Genomic DNA, 16,122 nt, shown 5'->3' with positions numbered 1-16,122 from the left:
TGGAGAAAATTTGGAAAATAATACTGTAGATCAACTCGAGTACTATAAGTTTCACACAATTGCTCATCCAACCTTTGAACGATTGCAGAATGATGCCGGATATCAACTTGAGAAATATTTGTCGAAGGTAAGAGAAATGTTTTTTCGATGTTTGCTGGGTGTGTACGTTCCTTCTTCCCAATTTTATTTTGAGCGTAGTACAGATGTACATTCATACTTTGTATAGTTCAAGAATTATAAACACAATTTTTTTTTTTACATTAGGGAACGCCTAAATTTGCGTCTTTAGAAATATTCAAGGAGTCAGAGAAAAGTTTGCGAAAATTGGCCTAAACTGGGCAACACGACGACGTGCGATAGGATCCTCAGATTCACAAGGAACCTGTTGGTGATAGACTTTGTTATATGCTAGCTATCAAGTTTTCAGGGCGTCCATAGTATTTTCAAATCACATTTTAGACAAAGTTTGAAAGAAAATTTCTTTAAACAAGCATGCCATTATTGCGCCTTTTACTTAAGCTGGAAATAGTATTTTAGGACCCCAAAATATTATGCCGCCACCTTTATCAGGAAAAATTGTTTTTGACATTTATAAATAAAAAACCTAACATAAATTTATCTACATGTAGTGCATTTAATCCCGAAACTGCTTTCTCGATCTCAGTACCTCGATATCCGCAATAACTGGACCACTACTCCCCACGACAACTTTACCAAAGGCCACCAACTGCCTCTAATGCTAGAAAATTGTTATTTAAGTGTGTGCTGTAGAAAGCTGGGAGCCGCACGGTCGTAGACTCAGGATTACGGAATATGGGAAAGTATGCAAACATGGTCCACCCTAAGGTATTTATTAAGCTTTATAAACTTTTTACCTTCTGTTTTTAACTTAAGTTTGACTCACTAACAAAACAGCACTACTCTGATTTTTTATTGCGAATGCCTACATACAAACATACAATGCTAAAATCTATAATGGCCTTTGTTCATCCATTGCAAAGGAGTATTCAAACAGTTGCGATCGATCTTTTGACTTGCTAACAACGTGTATTTTGTGATACAGATACGGTATTAAATTTTTTAGTGATTCAATTTAAATGCAAACTGAATGCGTTCGATAAAATAAAGCAGATGCCCATAAATTTTGTAAATCTTATTCAATTTATAAAATTATTTGTGTAAATGAATATGTATGTAGTATATACATATGTAAGTATATATGTATGCATTCCATTCAAGTAGACTCATTAAGAGCAAAACAAACTTAAAATTAACAAACATTTAAACGTTTATTTGTTTTCATTAAACCATCTTTAAAAATTAAAAAATAAACACATACATACCGATGTCAATACATACATACGTTACCGGCGTATTTTAAAATTTAGAAAATCATTGGCGTTCAGTATAAAATGTAAAACAATGATAAAAGTGAAATTTATATTTATTTATTCTGTGAAATAACCCAAAGAACTTGTGTTTGAAATCAAAAATTATTTAATTCAAATAGTTTTTGAGTTTTCGTGAATTTTTTTTCTTACGAAAAAAGGAAACGCCATTGTTCAAAAGTGTGCAGTAGTAATTTAATGAGATATTTAACTGGAAATAATAATATTCCATATAATTTTAACAAAAAAGAAGACGTCTTTAAAAAAATACAAATACAAAAAAACAAAAAAGCGCGGAAAGATAAACCAAACTATTTTTTTTTAAAGGTAAAGGAAAAAATGCAATTTCCAAGCCGGCAAACAGCTAGGGTGCTTTGATTGTCTTATCTTTAGGCCTCGTACTTTAACGCACAAGCAAAGGATAAACACGTGCGGAAATTAAATGCCCATTGAATTTACTGCTAGTATTGATGAGGTTAGTTTTTCTAAAAAATTATGATGACACGGCTCATGATATAAAATATTTCTGCACATGCACAAATAAATGTGCTAAGTGAAGTGGGTTCAAGAGAATAAAATCTGAACTGGACTGAATATGTTCAATCAAGATGCTGGGGCTAACTAATGTCGTATATATGAAATATGATCTCATGGGTACATTCACATGGTGGTTAATAAAATCACTGCCCAATTCACTCAAACTTATCTTTTTTGGTGAAACAATGGGATTTAGAAGCAAAACTGCAAACAAACCATTTTAATTGATCATGTCCCGACACTCCCTGCTTTTCAACGATACCACTTCACACAACGTCGCTAGAAAGCTACACACAATGTAGTAAAATTTTGGATTCTGTTGATGACCATGAAAAACCGGGCTCTGTGAAGGTGTCGCAGGCTCTTCATAAAATGGTATCTGTCAAAATTGGCTGAAATTTCTTTTATATCTGTCCATCACACCTCATGCAAGCGCGTCGGGATTACTTATTTTCGTCTCATGCAGAAAACAGTAATTTAAGCTGTAGAAAGGAATTATTTTTAAATCTATTTTTTTAACTCTCTGGAAATAGGTCTGCGTATGCTGTTTTAGAGAGCAAAAATAAGCTCACATAGCTTAAAGTTACTCACAACACAAGAGTATTTGTTGAAATATTTCGTATTAAAAGCTTGCACGTGAAAATGTGTTTTTTTCTAAAAAAACACACACATACTACAATAAGCAAAGTGTGTGTCGGATAGAAATTTACGTACAACAACTTTAAGTTTGACAAAAATTTCCCGAAAGTTAACAGAATGAAAGCTTTGCAATGCGTGGATTAATTTTTTATAAATCATTTTATTGATATAAAACGTTATTTGAATAATGCCCAACTCTGAGGTAATATGAATGAAAAGTCGACTGAACATTTATGGAAATATCCAGCAAGCAGAAGCAATTTCTTTTTATAACGAACGGTCTATCACTAAGTACATATGTATGATGAATCTTAAATTAGCCAGAAATGCTTTGCTTTGTTATTTGTATCCAGCAAAAAAGTATCTTCCTTCTGTTACCGGATGCATGTAGCTAAGGAGAAGTGTTTTGAGTGCTCTTCTCATTCAATTGAGTAGAAAAAACTTACGATTGTGATTGTTTTACACATATGTGTGTATGTGTATGTATGTATATAAAATAGGGTGTTTCGTTTCAGGCGAAATTTATTTCTTTATCCAGAGCTGCTCAACTCCTGTACACTTATAGCATTTTTGTTTTTGTTTTGCCCTGAACCATAGGCACAGATACAAATTTAAACTTCAAATATAAAAAAAAAATTTAAAGCACTCTCGTAGGCCCTCACATATGTATGTATAATTAAAATTCATATGGAAGCTTTTGATTTTCTTATAGAAGTGCAAAGCAAAAGCACTTTCATATGATCAACGAGCACTTCGGTATAAAAACTAAAATTTACACTACAATTTATAAAAATAAATTGACCACTAAAAATTATTCAAAATATTATGGCACTGAACAAATTTTTTATTCAAAATTGAATCATTAAGAAAATTAAAATTACTCCAGCCATTTACCGGTTTGACGCCGGAATTTGAGATAAGACTTGCCTTTATTTTGACATTATCTTAATGATATTAAAAGTCAGGATAAGTCGCGTGTAATGAAATTAAGAAAAAAATGATAATGCCCGCTTTAATACATCGTACCTATTAAAGGGTTCATCTCGAATAGTAATGTTACGGATTCTGCAGTAACCGAACGCCAGAACGTAAGATTAATTCTGAAGAGTTCCGTTTACAACTCTTTGATATCGGATGTAGAATAGTAGATAGGGCCTGTGTTAAAAGGCATAAATGTACCTTGAAAGAAAATGTGTGACAGCTCTTCTTATTTTCTCTCAAACTAAATATGTACATATATTTTCGAATACCGATTTCTGTTTTCATTTCGATGAATTTAATTTCAATTTTGGCTCCAATGAATTCACTTTTTTTTTAAATAACATGGGGGCATAAATTTGCAACAGAAAATAAAAAAGGTTAAACTTATATAACCCGAAATTGAACACCCTAATATACATACAAACAACGTAGTTGAGTGCAAAATATATTATGATAATAAAAATCAAGTCGAAGGATCATTAAAAGTTCAAAAGAACGTTTGCTTATAGAGAGTCGACTTGGAGTGCAGAACCTCTAATTGTCTTTTGAACGGCATGTGCAAGCTGGAAGCGATGGTATTAAAATAGAAAACTAAAAGAATTTAAAACTACTTAGGGTCATTTCCCCCATCTCCAATTACCTTGGATTTTAGCTGGAGGACAGCAATTTATCTGACAGCTTCATTTGAAATTTGCGTTTTGACCAACACAGGGTAATTAACCACCGGTTAAATCGATAATTGTGAATATTTTACAGAACAAATGGGAAATTTATTGTGAATGACACGAAAACAAGCCAATCAGCTGACCTTTGCTTATACTTTTTCTTTGCACTTAAGAGTGCTTTGCTAAAAAATCTTATATCAGCTCAAAACGTGACAATTTACCCGATTTTTGGGATAGGCTTCTGTCGGGTTTTTGTAATTGATTTGCGATAAACCAATATTTTTTTTTTTTAATTTTTCATTGAAATTAGCTTAGAGTTATTTTTATATGATCGCAAGAATTACTATGAAGATTACATATGAATGTGATTTGTTTCCGTCTATTATACTGTGCTATCTTTGGTATGAATATAACTCGTTACTGATCTGATGTTCCTTCAAATCTTTTCATTTCATATCCGCCTCATTTTAAAAGTGTGAAATTTTTTCAGATGCTGACAAATAAAGCATATCTGAAAAATCGTCAGGATCGGTTAAATATAAAATATAAACAATTGATTGTTCAGATTTTATGAATTTTTCAAATTTCATGAGATTAGTGTTCAGCTCCATTCATGAGAGGCAAGAGTTCTTCTTTCAGCCTAAGACAGTCCCGAACTTATTTTTTTAATGATTATGTGATTATATATTTTACTCAGTTTACAAAAACCAAATACACTAGACACAAATAACTTTTACCCAGATATGTTGACGTGAATAGCCCAATTGTTAACAACAGCGAAACATTATATTAGAGCACCCTGTATGTTATTTTTTTTTCTTTATAAGTTGTATATTTGATCATTGAATTTTATTGATAATATATTGTCGTACAGGTATTCACTCAGGGCACAATTCATCCGAAGAAGTTATTAACCTGTCTGATCACGTTCAGCTTTTATCGACGTTTCTATACAACCCACACCCTTTATAAGAGGCAAAATCTAACAAAAATTAGTAATAAAATCAAATTGATATCATCAGAAATATAGAAAAATAAAAAATAAGAACATTTTCCTTTGAGCGATTATGCTTGAGCGAACAAATTTGACTCTACATGTTTGTAAGTCTAATAGAGGTTTCACTGTTGTGTACGGGATACAAGTAAGCTTAATGCCTTTTGAACAGCGATAACTGGCGTTACTTTCATGGATTTGTGATTATAACAAAGCCTTAAGGGCATTCACCTAATAAACGCTTTTCAATCGCTCTTACTCTAATTTTCTTTGTTTTCAGAGCGCAGCTTAATCGTGCGTTAGTAAGAAAGTCCGCACTTATGTTTGTAGTTATGTATTTATCATTGCATTTCACCAGAGATCTGCAGTCACTTGCATTCAAATAAGCACTGCAACCGCAGCTTTTTAGAAATAAACTATTAAAACAACTTAAATCTATCAAGTTGTAGGCCAAATATTTCCCGAGTTTATGAACCAATTCTTAAATTGGAGAGAAATTCCGCTTTATACCGTCTTTGAGCAGCATTTACCGAAGGGCGATTTGTGCTAGGAAAAAACGTCCTGGGTCCTGCTGTGTTTCGTGAACAGAAGTGAAGGAACGTGAAGTTAAGGGAAAAGTAACGTTAGAAGTGCTTAAGAAAAGTTTTTCTCAACGGGGTCGCCCGAGGGTTTTGATAATCCCTCCGAGAGTAATTCCGCCATGAAGGCTTCTCAGAAAAAGTTCATCTTGTTAAGTTGATGTCGTTCATTCAATTTTACTGATGCTTTGTAGGACAGATTACAAAGGCACATGAACTCAAGTAAACCTATGAAAATGTTGAGCAGATTTTCGGTGTTGCTGGCTGAAATTCATATTTTTAGATAAGGGCCTGATACTTTTGTTATTTACCCTTTAACTGATATATACCTAGATATATTTACATTCATGTACATATATATTTGTTATGATTCCTTTTAAGCGCTCAGAGCACAGCTAGGTGAGTCATTTGCTCGCTAGTAAACAAAAATATTTATGAAATATTTCCATATCAAATATTCCAAAGACATTTTTTATTACGAGGTCTTGCTGCTGGAACCATATTATAATCTACTCAATTATTTATAAATGTGTATTAGTGCTACACAAAACCAAGAGTTGAAACCAGAAAACCGAGTCTCTATGAGGACGGATATTTACAGTTGATGTAAGTGTCGGAAAACTGTGCCACTAGGAAATAGAACTGGAAACTAGAACTGGGTTTCAAGAAAGAAAAAGGGCAAAAGATCTATAGGGAAGGTGAACACCATTTAAAAAAGAAGGCCGGCAGTTGGAAATAATTAGGCTTATGTATCTTAAAACTGTTTGGAATTTGGGGAGAGTGGATTGCGCAGTGCTCTGCCCAGAAAAAAGTCTAAGTCACTTTTTAAGATACCTGAACCTAACTTTTTTTCTGAAAATCAGTTTAACGAATATATTTCAAGCACATAGATATCCAGTATTCAGTATTGGGGTCTTATATACGTGGGAAATCCGAAGAAGAGGGTGATGGGTAGGGAAGGGGAGATAGGAAGTAGGGGGAAAAGGTGGGAAAGTAAAAAGAAGATTATGAGAAAAAGGATGTACAGGAGAAAGAAACATGGGGAGTGGAGCCGAAAGTGAGATGGAAACAAAGAGAAAGAATATGGGAAACGGAAAGAAAGATCGGAAGAGAAGTGAAGGGCCGCTAAAGAAATAGAAATAGTTATAAAATGAAGAAATAGAAGAAGAGAAAAGAAGGAAAGGGACGGAAAAACTAAAGAGAGCGAACGAATATATGGCAGAGGGAAGAGAAAAAAACAATAAGAAGATCAAAAAGAAAAAGAAGGAGAAGAAAAGTGGGGAGAAGAATAAGAAGACGAAGCACCGTAATAAAAAGGATAATAGGAAGAAGAAGAGAACAGTAAGAGTAAGGTAGTAAGAGCAAGAGCAATAATATTATAGCATAAAGAACAGTTAGAAAATTGGTGCTCACCTCATTTTATAAAAGAAAAATGTTTAAGCTTTGGATCGATAAATTTATGGTGTATTTGATGATACGTCGTTATCGAGAAATATGTTTTGTTATACTCTAGTCGGTATATGCTGGTATGGTATATTGGAACACGCTGACTGAAGCTACAGCAGCGTACAGAAAAGTAGAAGGGGCAGTTATTTTTAAAATTTTGTCCATTAAATTCTTCTTTTTTTTTGATATTTTAAGAAAAAACTTGCTCACTGAAATTACGCAAACCAATTTACGAAAGTTTCGAAATTTTTATTTGTAGTTTTATGATTTTTTGTAGCCCAATCAAGTTTAGTCTAACAATGGTCTCGCAAAACTCGCATACATTTTCGTTTCCGAAGGGTTTTCGAGATTTCATACAAAGTGTGAACATATTTTTAATCTCGAAGACAATTTGAAACATCCTTCGAAAAAATATTGTCAAAAATAGTTAAGTGCAAATTTTTAAGACATATTTATTTAATTTAATGTGCCACAAATCTGTATACTCAAAAAAAAGTCAGAGAACTCCAAATAAAAAGTTCATAATTTTCTTAAAATTGTCTCGGATTTTCGATTTCTATCGAAGTCGTTTTTGAATTGCAGTTGCATTTTTTTTGTTCGCTTTCTAATTAAAACCCTACAAAAAAAAAAGAACTGATTAAAATATACCTGTTAGGTAAGGTTAGGCTTATACATAGACTGAATGAGTCCGTAGGGTTACCAGAAGTTTGTTAAACGACCAAACTGAAAACCCCTATCAAAAGCTAGGACATGTCTTATAAAATAACTCCTTGTCTTAGCAAATACTAGAAGTTTTCTACGTCCTATGTCACATGCTGCTTCTTGATCTGACAGCCGTATCACTCCTTATAGCTGGGGTTTTAACCCGTCATGCGACGCCCGAAGGCAGTGTCTAGTCAGAATACCCGTCAGGAACTACTGTACTCTCCTTTTAAATATAGGAGTAACCACGTAAGTATAAGGTTGTAAGATCTACACATGATCTTCGACATTTTAAAGCCTCGCGCTTGCGTCCACTCCTTTCTGAGCCTTGTTGCAGTTGTTAACGCTTTGCCACCAGGTCTACAGGTGGAACGTGCAGAATAGCATAAAGTAGAGCCGTCGGGATTGTTTTCCTTCATACCCTCTATTATTTTTTGAGGTTGAGAGAGAGGGCGATAAACCCGCCTGGTCCAATTTGGAGACTTGTTCCTCTTAGTAAACAAGTCCATATCCATCTTCTCTGCATTGATTGTCAACCCGAAATTAGATGTCCAGGTATGTATGTATATCCCGAAGCGCCTGATTCGAGTTAGTTTAGCTTAAATCGGTTCTTTACCTACTCAGAACCGCATATTTTCAATACATATTGTTACGAATATTAGCAAAACTAAGGAGTGCTGCCAGCTCTAAGCCGATCTAAGCAGTGACGTGAATGCACATCAATAATTCAATCATTATGTATCTACATAAACGAATAAATAATTGCGTCTACACATATGTACACATTCCGACGAGCAACATTTACATACAAGGCAGCAAGAGATGAGATGTCACACACCGATGAATTTACTTATACGCTTATGTGTGTGCGGGAGACTGTAAACTACAAACACATGCATATACCTTATCTGAGTTGTCACAAGAGAGAGCAATAATTTGTGCACGTAGTTGTGGCTGGCGATTTTGTAGCCGAAACAACTAGTAACTTCTGGAAATCGAAGAGCCTAGAAGTATGCAGCGTAAACTATAAAAGCGGCGCCAGCGAGTAAGAAATAATTCAGTTTGATTTGAATTGGCAAGCAGTTACGAGTAAGACGATATCTAGCGAGCAATAGCACTATTATTTTGAAAGTCAGTTTCCTTTAAGATATCAGTTTGGTTTTTAAGCTATTCGTTGCACAGTTTGAGTGTTATTGTGAAGTATTTTAATAAAGGCCATTTTTCCGTTATTCAATATTGGAGTTATTTATTCAACAGTTTAGCGATACGATCCTAGCAAAAGGGCAAATAAGAGGATTTGCAAGTAAATTCGTTACAATATATAGGCATGATCGTTATGCATAGTGGATATGAGACTTTATGTCTTCATTTGGATGATTTTTGTGTTACGTCATGATTATTGTATTTCGTAACGGAACTCATTTGAATTAGTAATTATTAACAATTGAAATTATGTACAGGTTTATGCTGGAGCTCCTGGTATTCCGATCATAAACCATTATTTAATATTTACTAAATAAAGTGCTAAACTTTAACAATACTAACTTCCGCATTTCGACCTTTATCCTTTCAGCATCTCCAAACTCCCTTTAACTATTGAATGCAATGAGAGCCCACATTAGCAGTTTGATTCTGTTAATCGGAATCAGTAGCTCCATTGCTCAAACTAATGCACTAAATTGTTCTTTTGAAGACACCGTCAACTTAACATTAAGTCAAAAATTCATGAACGGATCGTATTTATATGAAAGAGTTATAGTTCCGCCAGAATTAACTAGCTACTACGACTATATTGAACGATATGGTGGGGAGCGTCAAATTGTAACGCGCCATCTACGCGGTTGTGTTTGTTATCTGAAACCATGTGTTAAATTTTGCTGTCATCCCAGAGCTGGAATGACTCAGTCTGATGAAGATCTTAAATGTGATGAGGAGGTGAGTGACGAGCTCCTATATTCGCCATATGTGAACATTACTTTAAGAAATGGCAGTCGTGTATTGATGAATGTGGTGGATGAATTTGTGGTACAAACGGGAATGCCATGTAAGACTTTGTATATGCTTGAGCCACATAAATATGATGCAGACAAATGGGAATTGTTTGAGGTATGTATGTGGTTTTCTAATTGAATTTAATTTAGTTTTCAAGTCGGTTTAATAAATCATTTCATATATAGAATGGCACGCTTTTGCGTGTTAGCGATCAGATGTACTTTTCAACGCGTGATTATTGTCTGCAAGCCTATCCAGAAAATGGAACATATATGTTGGATCCAATGAATTGTATGATCACCAATGACATCCCTACAAGAATCAAGCGCAATACGATTGGTAAGAAAGGTCGAGAGTGAGTGGCATTAATACTCCGCCAGATGTTAAAATGAAAAATATGTATAATTGTGTCAACTTCATTTGTGCAGTTTTAATGATTTCGTCACCTTTTTTGTATGCAACGATTCTCATTTATTGGCTCGTCCCGGAGCTTTGGAACTTGCACACCAAATGCTTAATTGGCTACCTACTCTCGTTGGCTATTGGTACAACGACACTTGTTGTTGTCAATATGATGAATGCAGATTATGACGATGTCACTTGCGCTATTATTGGTGAGTACATACTTAGATGTAATATATACAATAGCTCAAAACTAATCCCGTACATCTTGGACCCTTCATATGGAACAGTGATTTAATTTATTTCAAGGTTTATGCCTAGAAATCTGATAAAGTACAGAGCAATACAAAACATTCGAAGGTAGGCAAAATTAACTAAAAGTACATCCCTTATGCTATGGACTAAGATTTATATACATATATGAAATTGAAGTAGTGTTTCAGTCAGTTCGTAAACGTATTATCATGGAATTTGTTTAAAGGATATACTATCTCAGAAGTTTTTTCATAGACGCCAAATCCAAGATGAGGTAGATAATTTTTTAAAACCAATCCTGAAATAGGACGTTCTTTCGTTTTTGAAGAAAAGTTCAGAGATAGAGCGTTTTCCAAAGAAATTTTAAGATATAAACTTCTATAAGTTTACTGAGATAGGATGCCATATGTCAATTTACTAGATCGAAATAGTCAAAATTAAATTTTTTTTAAATCTTTTATCGGTTGACAAAATCTGCTTAGGATTAACGATCTAATTTTAAGTTCATCTTTTCAATAGGATTTGGGGCATACTATTTCCTATTGGCTGTATTTTTCTGGCTCAATGTGATCTGCTTCGATCTTTGGCACAATTTCCGAGGCACCAAAGGCAACGTTCAAAATTTGTCTCTACGAAAGAGATTTACCTATTACTCTGTCTATGCTTGGGGGGTACCTGCGCTGATGACTACTTTAACAATTCTCATACAATATTCAAATTTGCCAAATAACATTAAATCGGGCATTGGAGATTCACATTGTTGGTTGAAGAGTAAGTTTAGAGTATTGAAATTATTTCATATTCCCCTGGATTCGTATATATTATCATTTCTATTTTTTATATATGAAGTGGATGACTGGTCGGCGATGATCTACTTCTATGGGCCCTGCCTCTTCCTCGTAATTTTCAATATTGTTATATTTTACTTAACCGCCAAAACGATCTACACGATACGTAAAGAGATACGGCGATTCTCGAAAGGTGCAGACAGTCAACGACATTTACATTCACAACAGCATAAGTGAGTTCTTTTGTATTAATATTTTTGATTATAAATAATTTCTATAGCTTAATGAAATATTTTAGTTTTTGGTTATTTTTTCGAATGTTTATTGTAATGGGTATTAATTGGCTGTTGGAGATCATCGGTTATATGATTGGCGAAAATAGTGACTTTGAAATTCTAATAGCAGTTGCCGATTTTTACAATGCAGCTCAAGGGATCATAATATTTGTGCTGTTGGTTATGAAACGGAAAGTGTTGTTGCTGTTAAAGAAGAGGTAATTTTAATGAACAAAATTCTTAACTTAACTTGTATAAATTATAATATTTCATATTTCATTATATTATCATATAATAAATATTATGAATTAAAATAAAATTGAAAAATTTACAAAGAATTCTGGGCATTGAGGTAAACACCGATACTACAGACTCCGCTGAATCAGTTTGTTCAGAAGAAGTGATAACATTACAAAATATTGCTAACGGAATTCCGGATACCTTGAAATAAGAGAACAATCCAAATACATATGTAGGTAAAATTAAGGATATTAAAATGTCGGTTATGGTTATGGTGTTACTAATGGAACTAGACTGCTGTTTTAGAAATCATATTTTGACTAACTGTTGTTTTGCTTGTACGGAGATGATTTTTACTTTTGAAATGGATTTCTACCATTAATTCAAAAATTTTGCGCATTTTTTAATTAACAAATATGAGAATATTTTTAGCATGATTTGTTTGTTTATATTTTAGTAAACGTTTTTTTTATCACAGAACTATTCTTTTAATACAATCTTATATATCTACCTTTTTCAGAATAAGGAAATCGGATAATAGCCTCCAACTGTCAGAGAGACAAAATACTAAGACCAATGCATCGACCGTGGAGTTGAGTAAGTACGAGTACATTCGAACTTGATTTCTCCAAGTATTTTGAATTTATAAAAAGTCTTTGACTAACAACTTAATAAAATAGATTTCGTTAAGTATGTAAGAGGAGTATAATAAAAGTTCGATTGGTTGAGAAGACAAAATTTATAATTTTCACAATTTTTGTTGTTATAACGTCCTACTGATTTCTAAACATCGCGAGTTTGAATCGAGCTCAAGACCTAACAATAATTATTTTATCATTATTATGATTATGACATATTTTTCTTAATTGAAAAAATTTTAAATTAGAATAGAAGAAAGAAAAAATTTAGACAACTGCCAAAGCTCGTTGTCGTAGAATCATTTCGGGAACTGCTAAATTCCTTCATCGGCAACGTTTAGGCGCCGCTGCTATAAGCATTCAGCTATCACAGCGGTTGTTTATTTGCCTTCATTATTTCTACATATCTATCAAAGGCTGATCGAAGAATAAAGATGTTGCAGGGACGCAAAATAGTGTGAAGCAACCTTCACAAAACTCTAGTAGGTCACATTCACCACTTACCACAGCAGAATTTGTTAAACTACCACTGTCTGTATTTATTATTTAACAATTATTTGTGCACTTTTAATTCAGCTAATGTGTTCAGAATTTACATTTTTACACTATTAAAATACTACAATCAGTGTATTTTGTGTGATTAGATTATGTTAAAAATTGTGTTAAAGTTTTTGGTGTGGTGGAAGTGACCTACTAGAATTTTGTGAAGCTCCGCTGCTTTCCACTGAAGTTCGCGTATGCAACATCTTTATTCTTCGATTAGTCTTTGCTTCTATTCGGTTCTTGCCAATTGATATTTACAGCACTGCTACATCTGTTGCAGAATAGTTGTGAAAATTGGACTTGTTTGTGGCGATGATGCCATAGTGTCATATTTTATTGACACTTTTTCCCCGTGCTCTGGGATGTATTAACAATTTTTGTTGTTATATCGGCCTACTGATTTGTAAGATCGCGAGTTTGAATCGAGCTCAAGGCCTAACAATAATTATTTTATCACTATTATTGTTATGATATATTTAATAATGATAAAATAATCATTGTTAGGCCTTGAGCTCGATTTAAACTCGCGATCTTATATAATTTTGATATATATTTCTAATCTTCATTTTTTACTATTTCCTCTTCATAATCGGCGTTTATGTAAAAAGCCCTATTAAACATATTGATCTACTTTTCAAAACGGTATAAAAATTTTAATTTCTATCTTAATTTTGAAGAATTCATGACCTTAACACCGGTGAATAATAATTGTTATTTATTTTATTTTTGTTTATTAGGAAAAACTGAAAAGAAAGCAACATTACCAGCATATTGCGCTGCTATTTCGAAAACCATAATTATGGTAGACAATTTTGTAACGTTTTTCTTTTTTTTTTTAATAAATATAACTCTGCTGAAACTGCAGTTGTCTAATTTAACGCGAACAACACAAAGTGAGAGGCATTCTGCAATTATTCAACCAAAGAAGATAGGTTAGGTTAGGTTGAACTGGCCGGTCCATGAGGACCTCACATAGACTGAATAAGTCCGTAGTGTTACCAGAAGTTTGTTTTAACGACCAAACTGGAAAACCTTATCAAAAACCAGGACCTATGTTATAAAATAACTCCGTCCTCTTGGCAAATACTAGAAGCACCAAAGAGGATAAATATAATAAGAGACGTCACTCGTTACTTTGTAGCCATTTGCATGTTTTCGTTATGGCAGTCGCGGTTTTTTTTTTTTTGCGAGATGTGCATAAATGCCTTCTACACATTTTCGTGGGGTATTTCTGTTTATTCCGACTGTATTTAATTAATTCTGTTTCCAAAAATCACGTTTGTATAAGGTGCATACACGGCATGAATAAATGCGAGACAATTAAAAATGTCCCTTTCAGAAAATATTAGACATCAATCTTTTTAATTTCCAGCGAGTTACTCGCCACTCGTAGCAGACTGGTGGCTCTTATTATATTTATCTTCTTTGATTCAACATCATTCCCAGATAGGGCCTTTGCGAAGGAATAGTCGGAAAAGGGCCATATTCCCCTCAGCAGTCTTGTCTGAATTATACTGTCTGTCTGTAGGGATTGTCTCATGTCAATATTTCTGAAGTATTATGTCTCGTCCGAGCTCGGACTGTCGGGATTATGAGTGGAATTAGTAATTTGTCTGTTGTGATTTTTTGTGTTGGTGACATTCTGCAACTTTTTAGCGCCCGATAATCTCTAGAATCAGGGAAATAAATTGTTTCAAGTACACTGTGCTATTCCTATCTTAAAGTACTTTCAGACTTGTACTATTCCTCGATAGTTAAATTTTACAGATTACCAAAGTAGAAAAAATTTTCTCGAGGCGGTCGTTAACTATTCTCTTTGAAAATTGAAAAGGTTGAAATTTGAAATGATTTCGGAAACGTTTAATAGTCACCAAAAAAGCGAACACCGAGGGTACGATTGGCGTCTTTAAGGTCGGGACCTCTCCAGTGTATATGTTTTTTTCGAACAAACTTCTACATATATTTTTTTTATATACATAAACACAACATTACATAAATTCCTTTACGTTATTTTAGGAAATCTTGATGTGCGGACGAAACTTCGAAACTGAGACACAAACGATTATCCAGATGGGGCATATGGAATTTGTTATAAAAGTCAGCAGCAGATTTATATTTTATGTACTATGTATGTAGTTTTAATTAAATGTGTGAAAAGATATGCTGGGAGAACCGAAGAAGAAATTTCTAATTCAAAAGAAGATCGTAATCGGAAAAAAAAGTGTTTTGTACTTCGAATTTTTCGTCGGAGTATAAAAAATAATACAGGTAAACTAAAAGAAGTGGGCCATATGTTTGACCATGCCCATATACCCATATGTATTTTGACGTGCTGAATCCGAATCAGAGGTCCATTTGGCTAGTACGCCTCGAAAGATTTTAGTAAATTGCAAAAAACCGTTTAAATCTGTATCTTTGAACCAGTTTTAAGCAATTTAGTCGAAACTTCGGGAATAAGCAGCACGTTAAATACATGTAGTTAGATAGGTTTGGATAAATGTACAAACAAAGTAAAAATACTCGAACCTGATCCGCCTCGTAGTTGTATCATCATGCGGTATCGTGGAACTCGGGGCGAATCCGTTGTACTGATATATATACATATATTGAATTAATTACAATCTCAGGACAATTTAAAACAACGATAAAAGTTGCGTACATCACTCTTATAAAGTTTTTAAGTGCTTTCAAATTGTGTTAATTGGTTGTAGAAAAGTAGCCAGTCAACAAAAAAAATATTTTTTTAAATCTACATTAGGGTGTATGAAAAATACCCAAAAGATTTCTTTAATTTTTTCTGCTGAATCAAAATTTAATATAATATTATGCATATACTTTTATATGCACTTGGGTAATTCCTTTACAGCCAAATGGAAAATGTTCATTGGAATGGCTTTGGAAATACTCATAAACACATCAGGGATAAAAATGAATTTGCATTTACGATAAGTTTCAATAAGTTATTTATAAAATAAATTATGTTAAATTTAAACTAGAGCCTTTTAAAATATTTGCTGTATTAATTTTTTGTAACCACATTAAAAAATTTACCTTAAAAA

General features: G+C 33.4%; 1 protein-coding gene across 6 annotated transcripts; it reads left to right on the top strand.

Moving 5' to 3' along the window:
- The first annotated feature begins 1,005 nt into the window (after positions 1 to 1,005).
- On the top strand, positions 1,006 to 16,122 carry LOC137253497 (G-protein coupled receptor Mth2-like). 6 transcript variants are annotated; one of them, XR_010953810.1, is made up of 10 exons: positions 1,006 to 1,209; positions 9,504 to 10,036; positions 10,108 to 10,261; positions 10,351 to 10,536; positions 11,099 to 11,350; positions 11,429 to 11,600; positions 11,666 to 11,860; positions 11,979 to 12,114; positions 12,403 to 12,479; positions 15,080 to 16,122. XR_010953810.1 is itself a non-coding variant. In XM_067790510.1 (9 exons), exons 2-9 carry the CDS (start codon positions 9,536 to 9,538, stop codon positions 15,112 to 15,114), a joined length of 1,572 nt encoding a protein of 523 aa, XP_067646611.1. In that variant the 5' UTR covers positions 1,006 to 1,209; positions 9,504 to 9,535; the 3' UTR covers positions 15,115 to 16,122. The 6 variants fall into 6 exon arrangements, 1 of the variants encoding a protein (XP_067646611.1); XR_010953811.1 differs by having other exon boundaries at positions 11,979 to 12,118; XR_010953812.1 differs by having other exon boundaries at positions 1,012 to 1,146.

The sequence above is a fragment of the Eurosta solidaginis genome, chromosome 5 (genome assembly GCF_040869045.1).
Source record: "Eurosta solidaginis isolate ZX-2024a chromosome 5, ASM4086904v1, whole genome shotgun sequence".
Taxonomy (NCBI): Eukaryota; Metazoa; Arthropoda; class Insecta; order Diptera; family Tephritidae; genus Eurosta; species Eurosta solidaginis.
The sequence above is the reverse complement of the archived record's forward strand: the minus strand, read 5'-3'. Positions and strand labels throughout refer to the sequence as shown.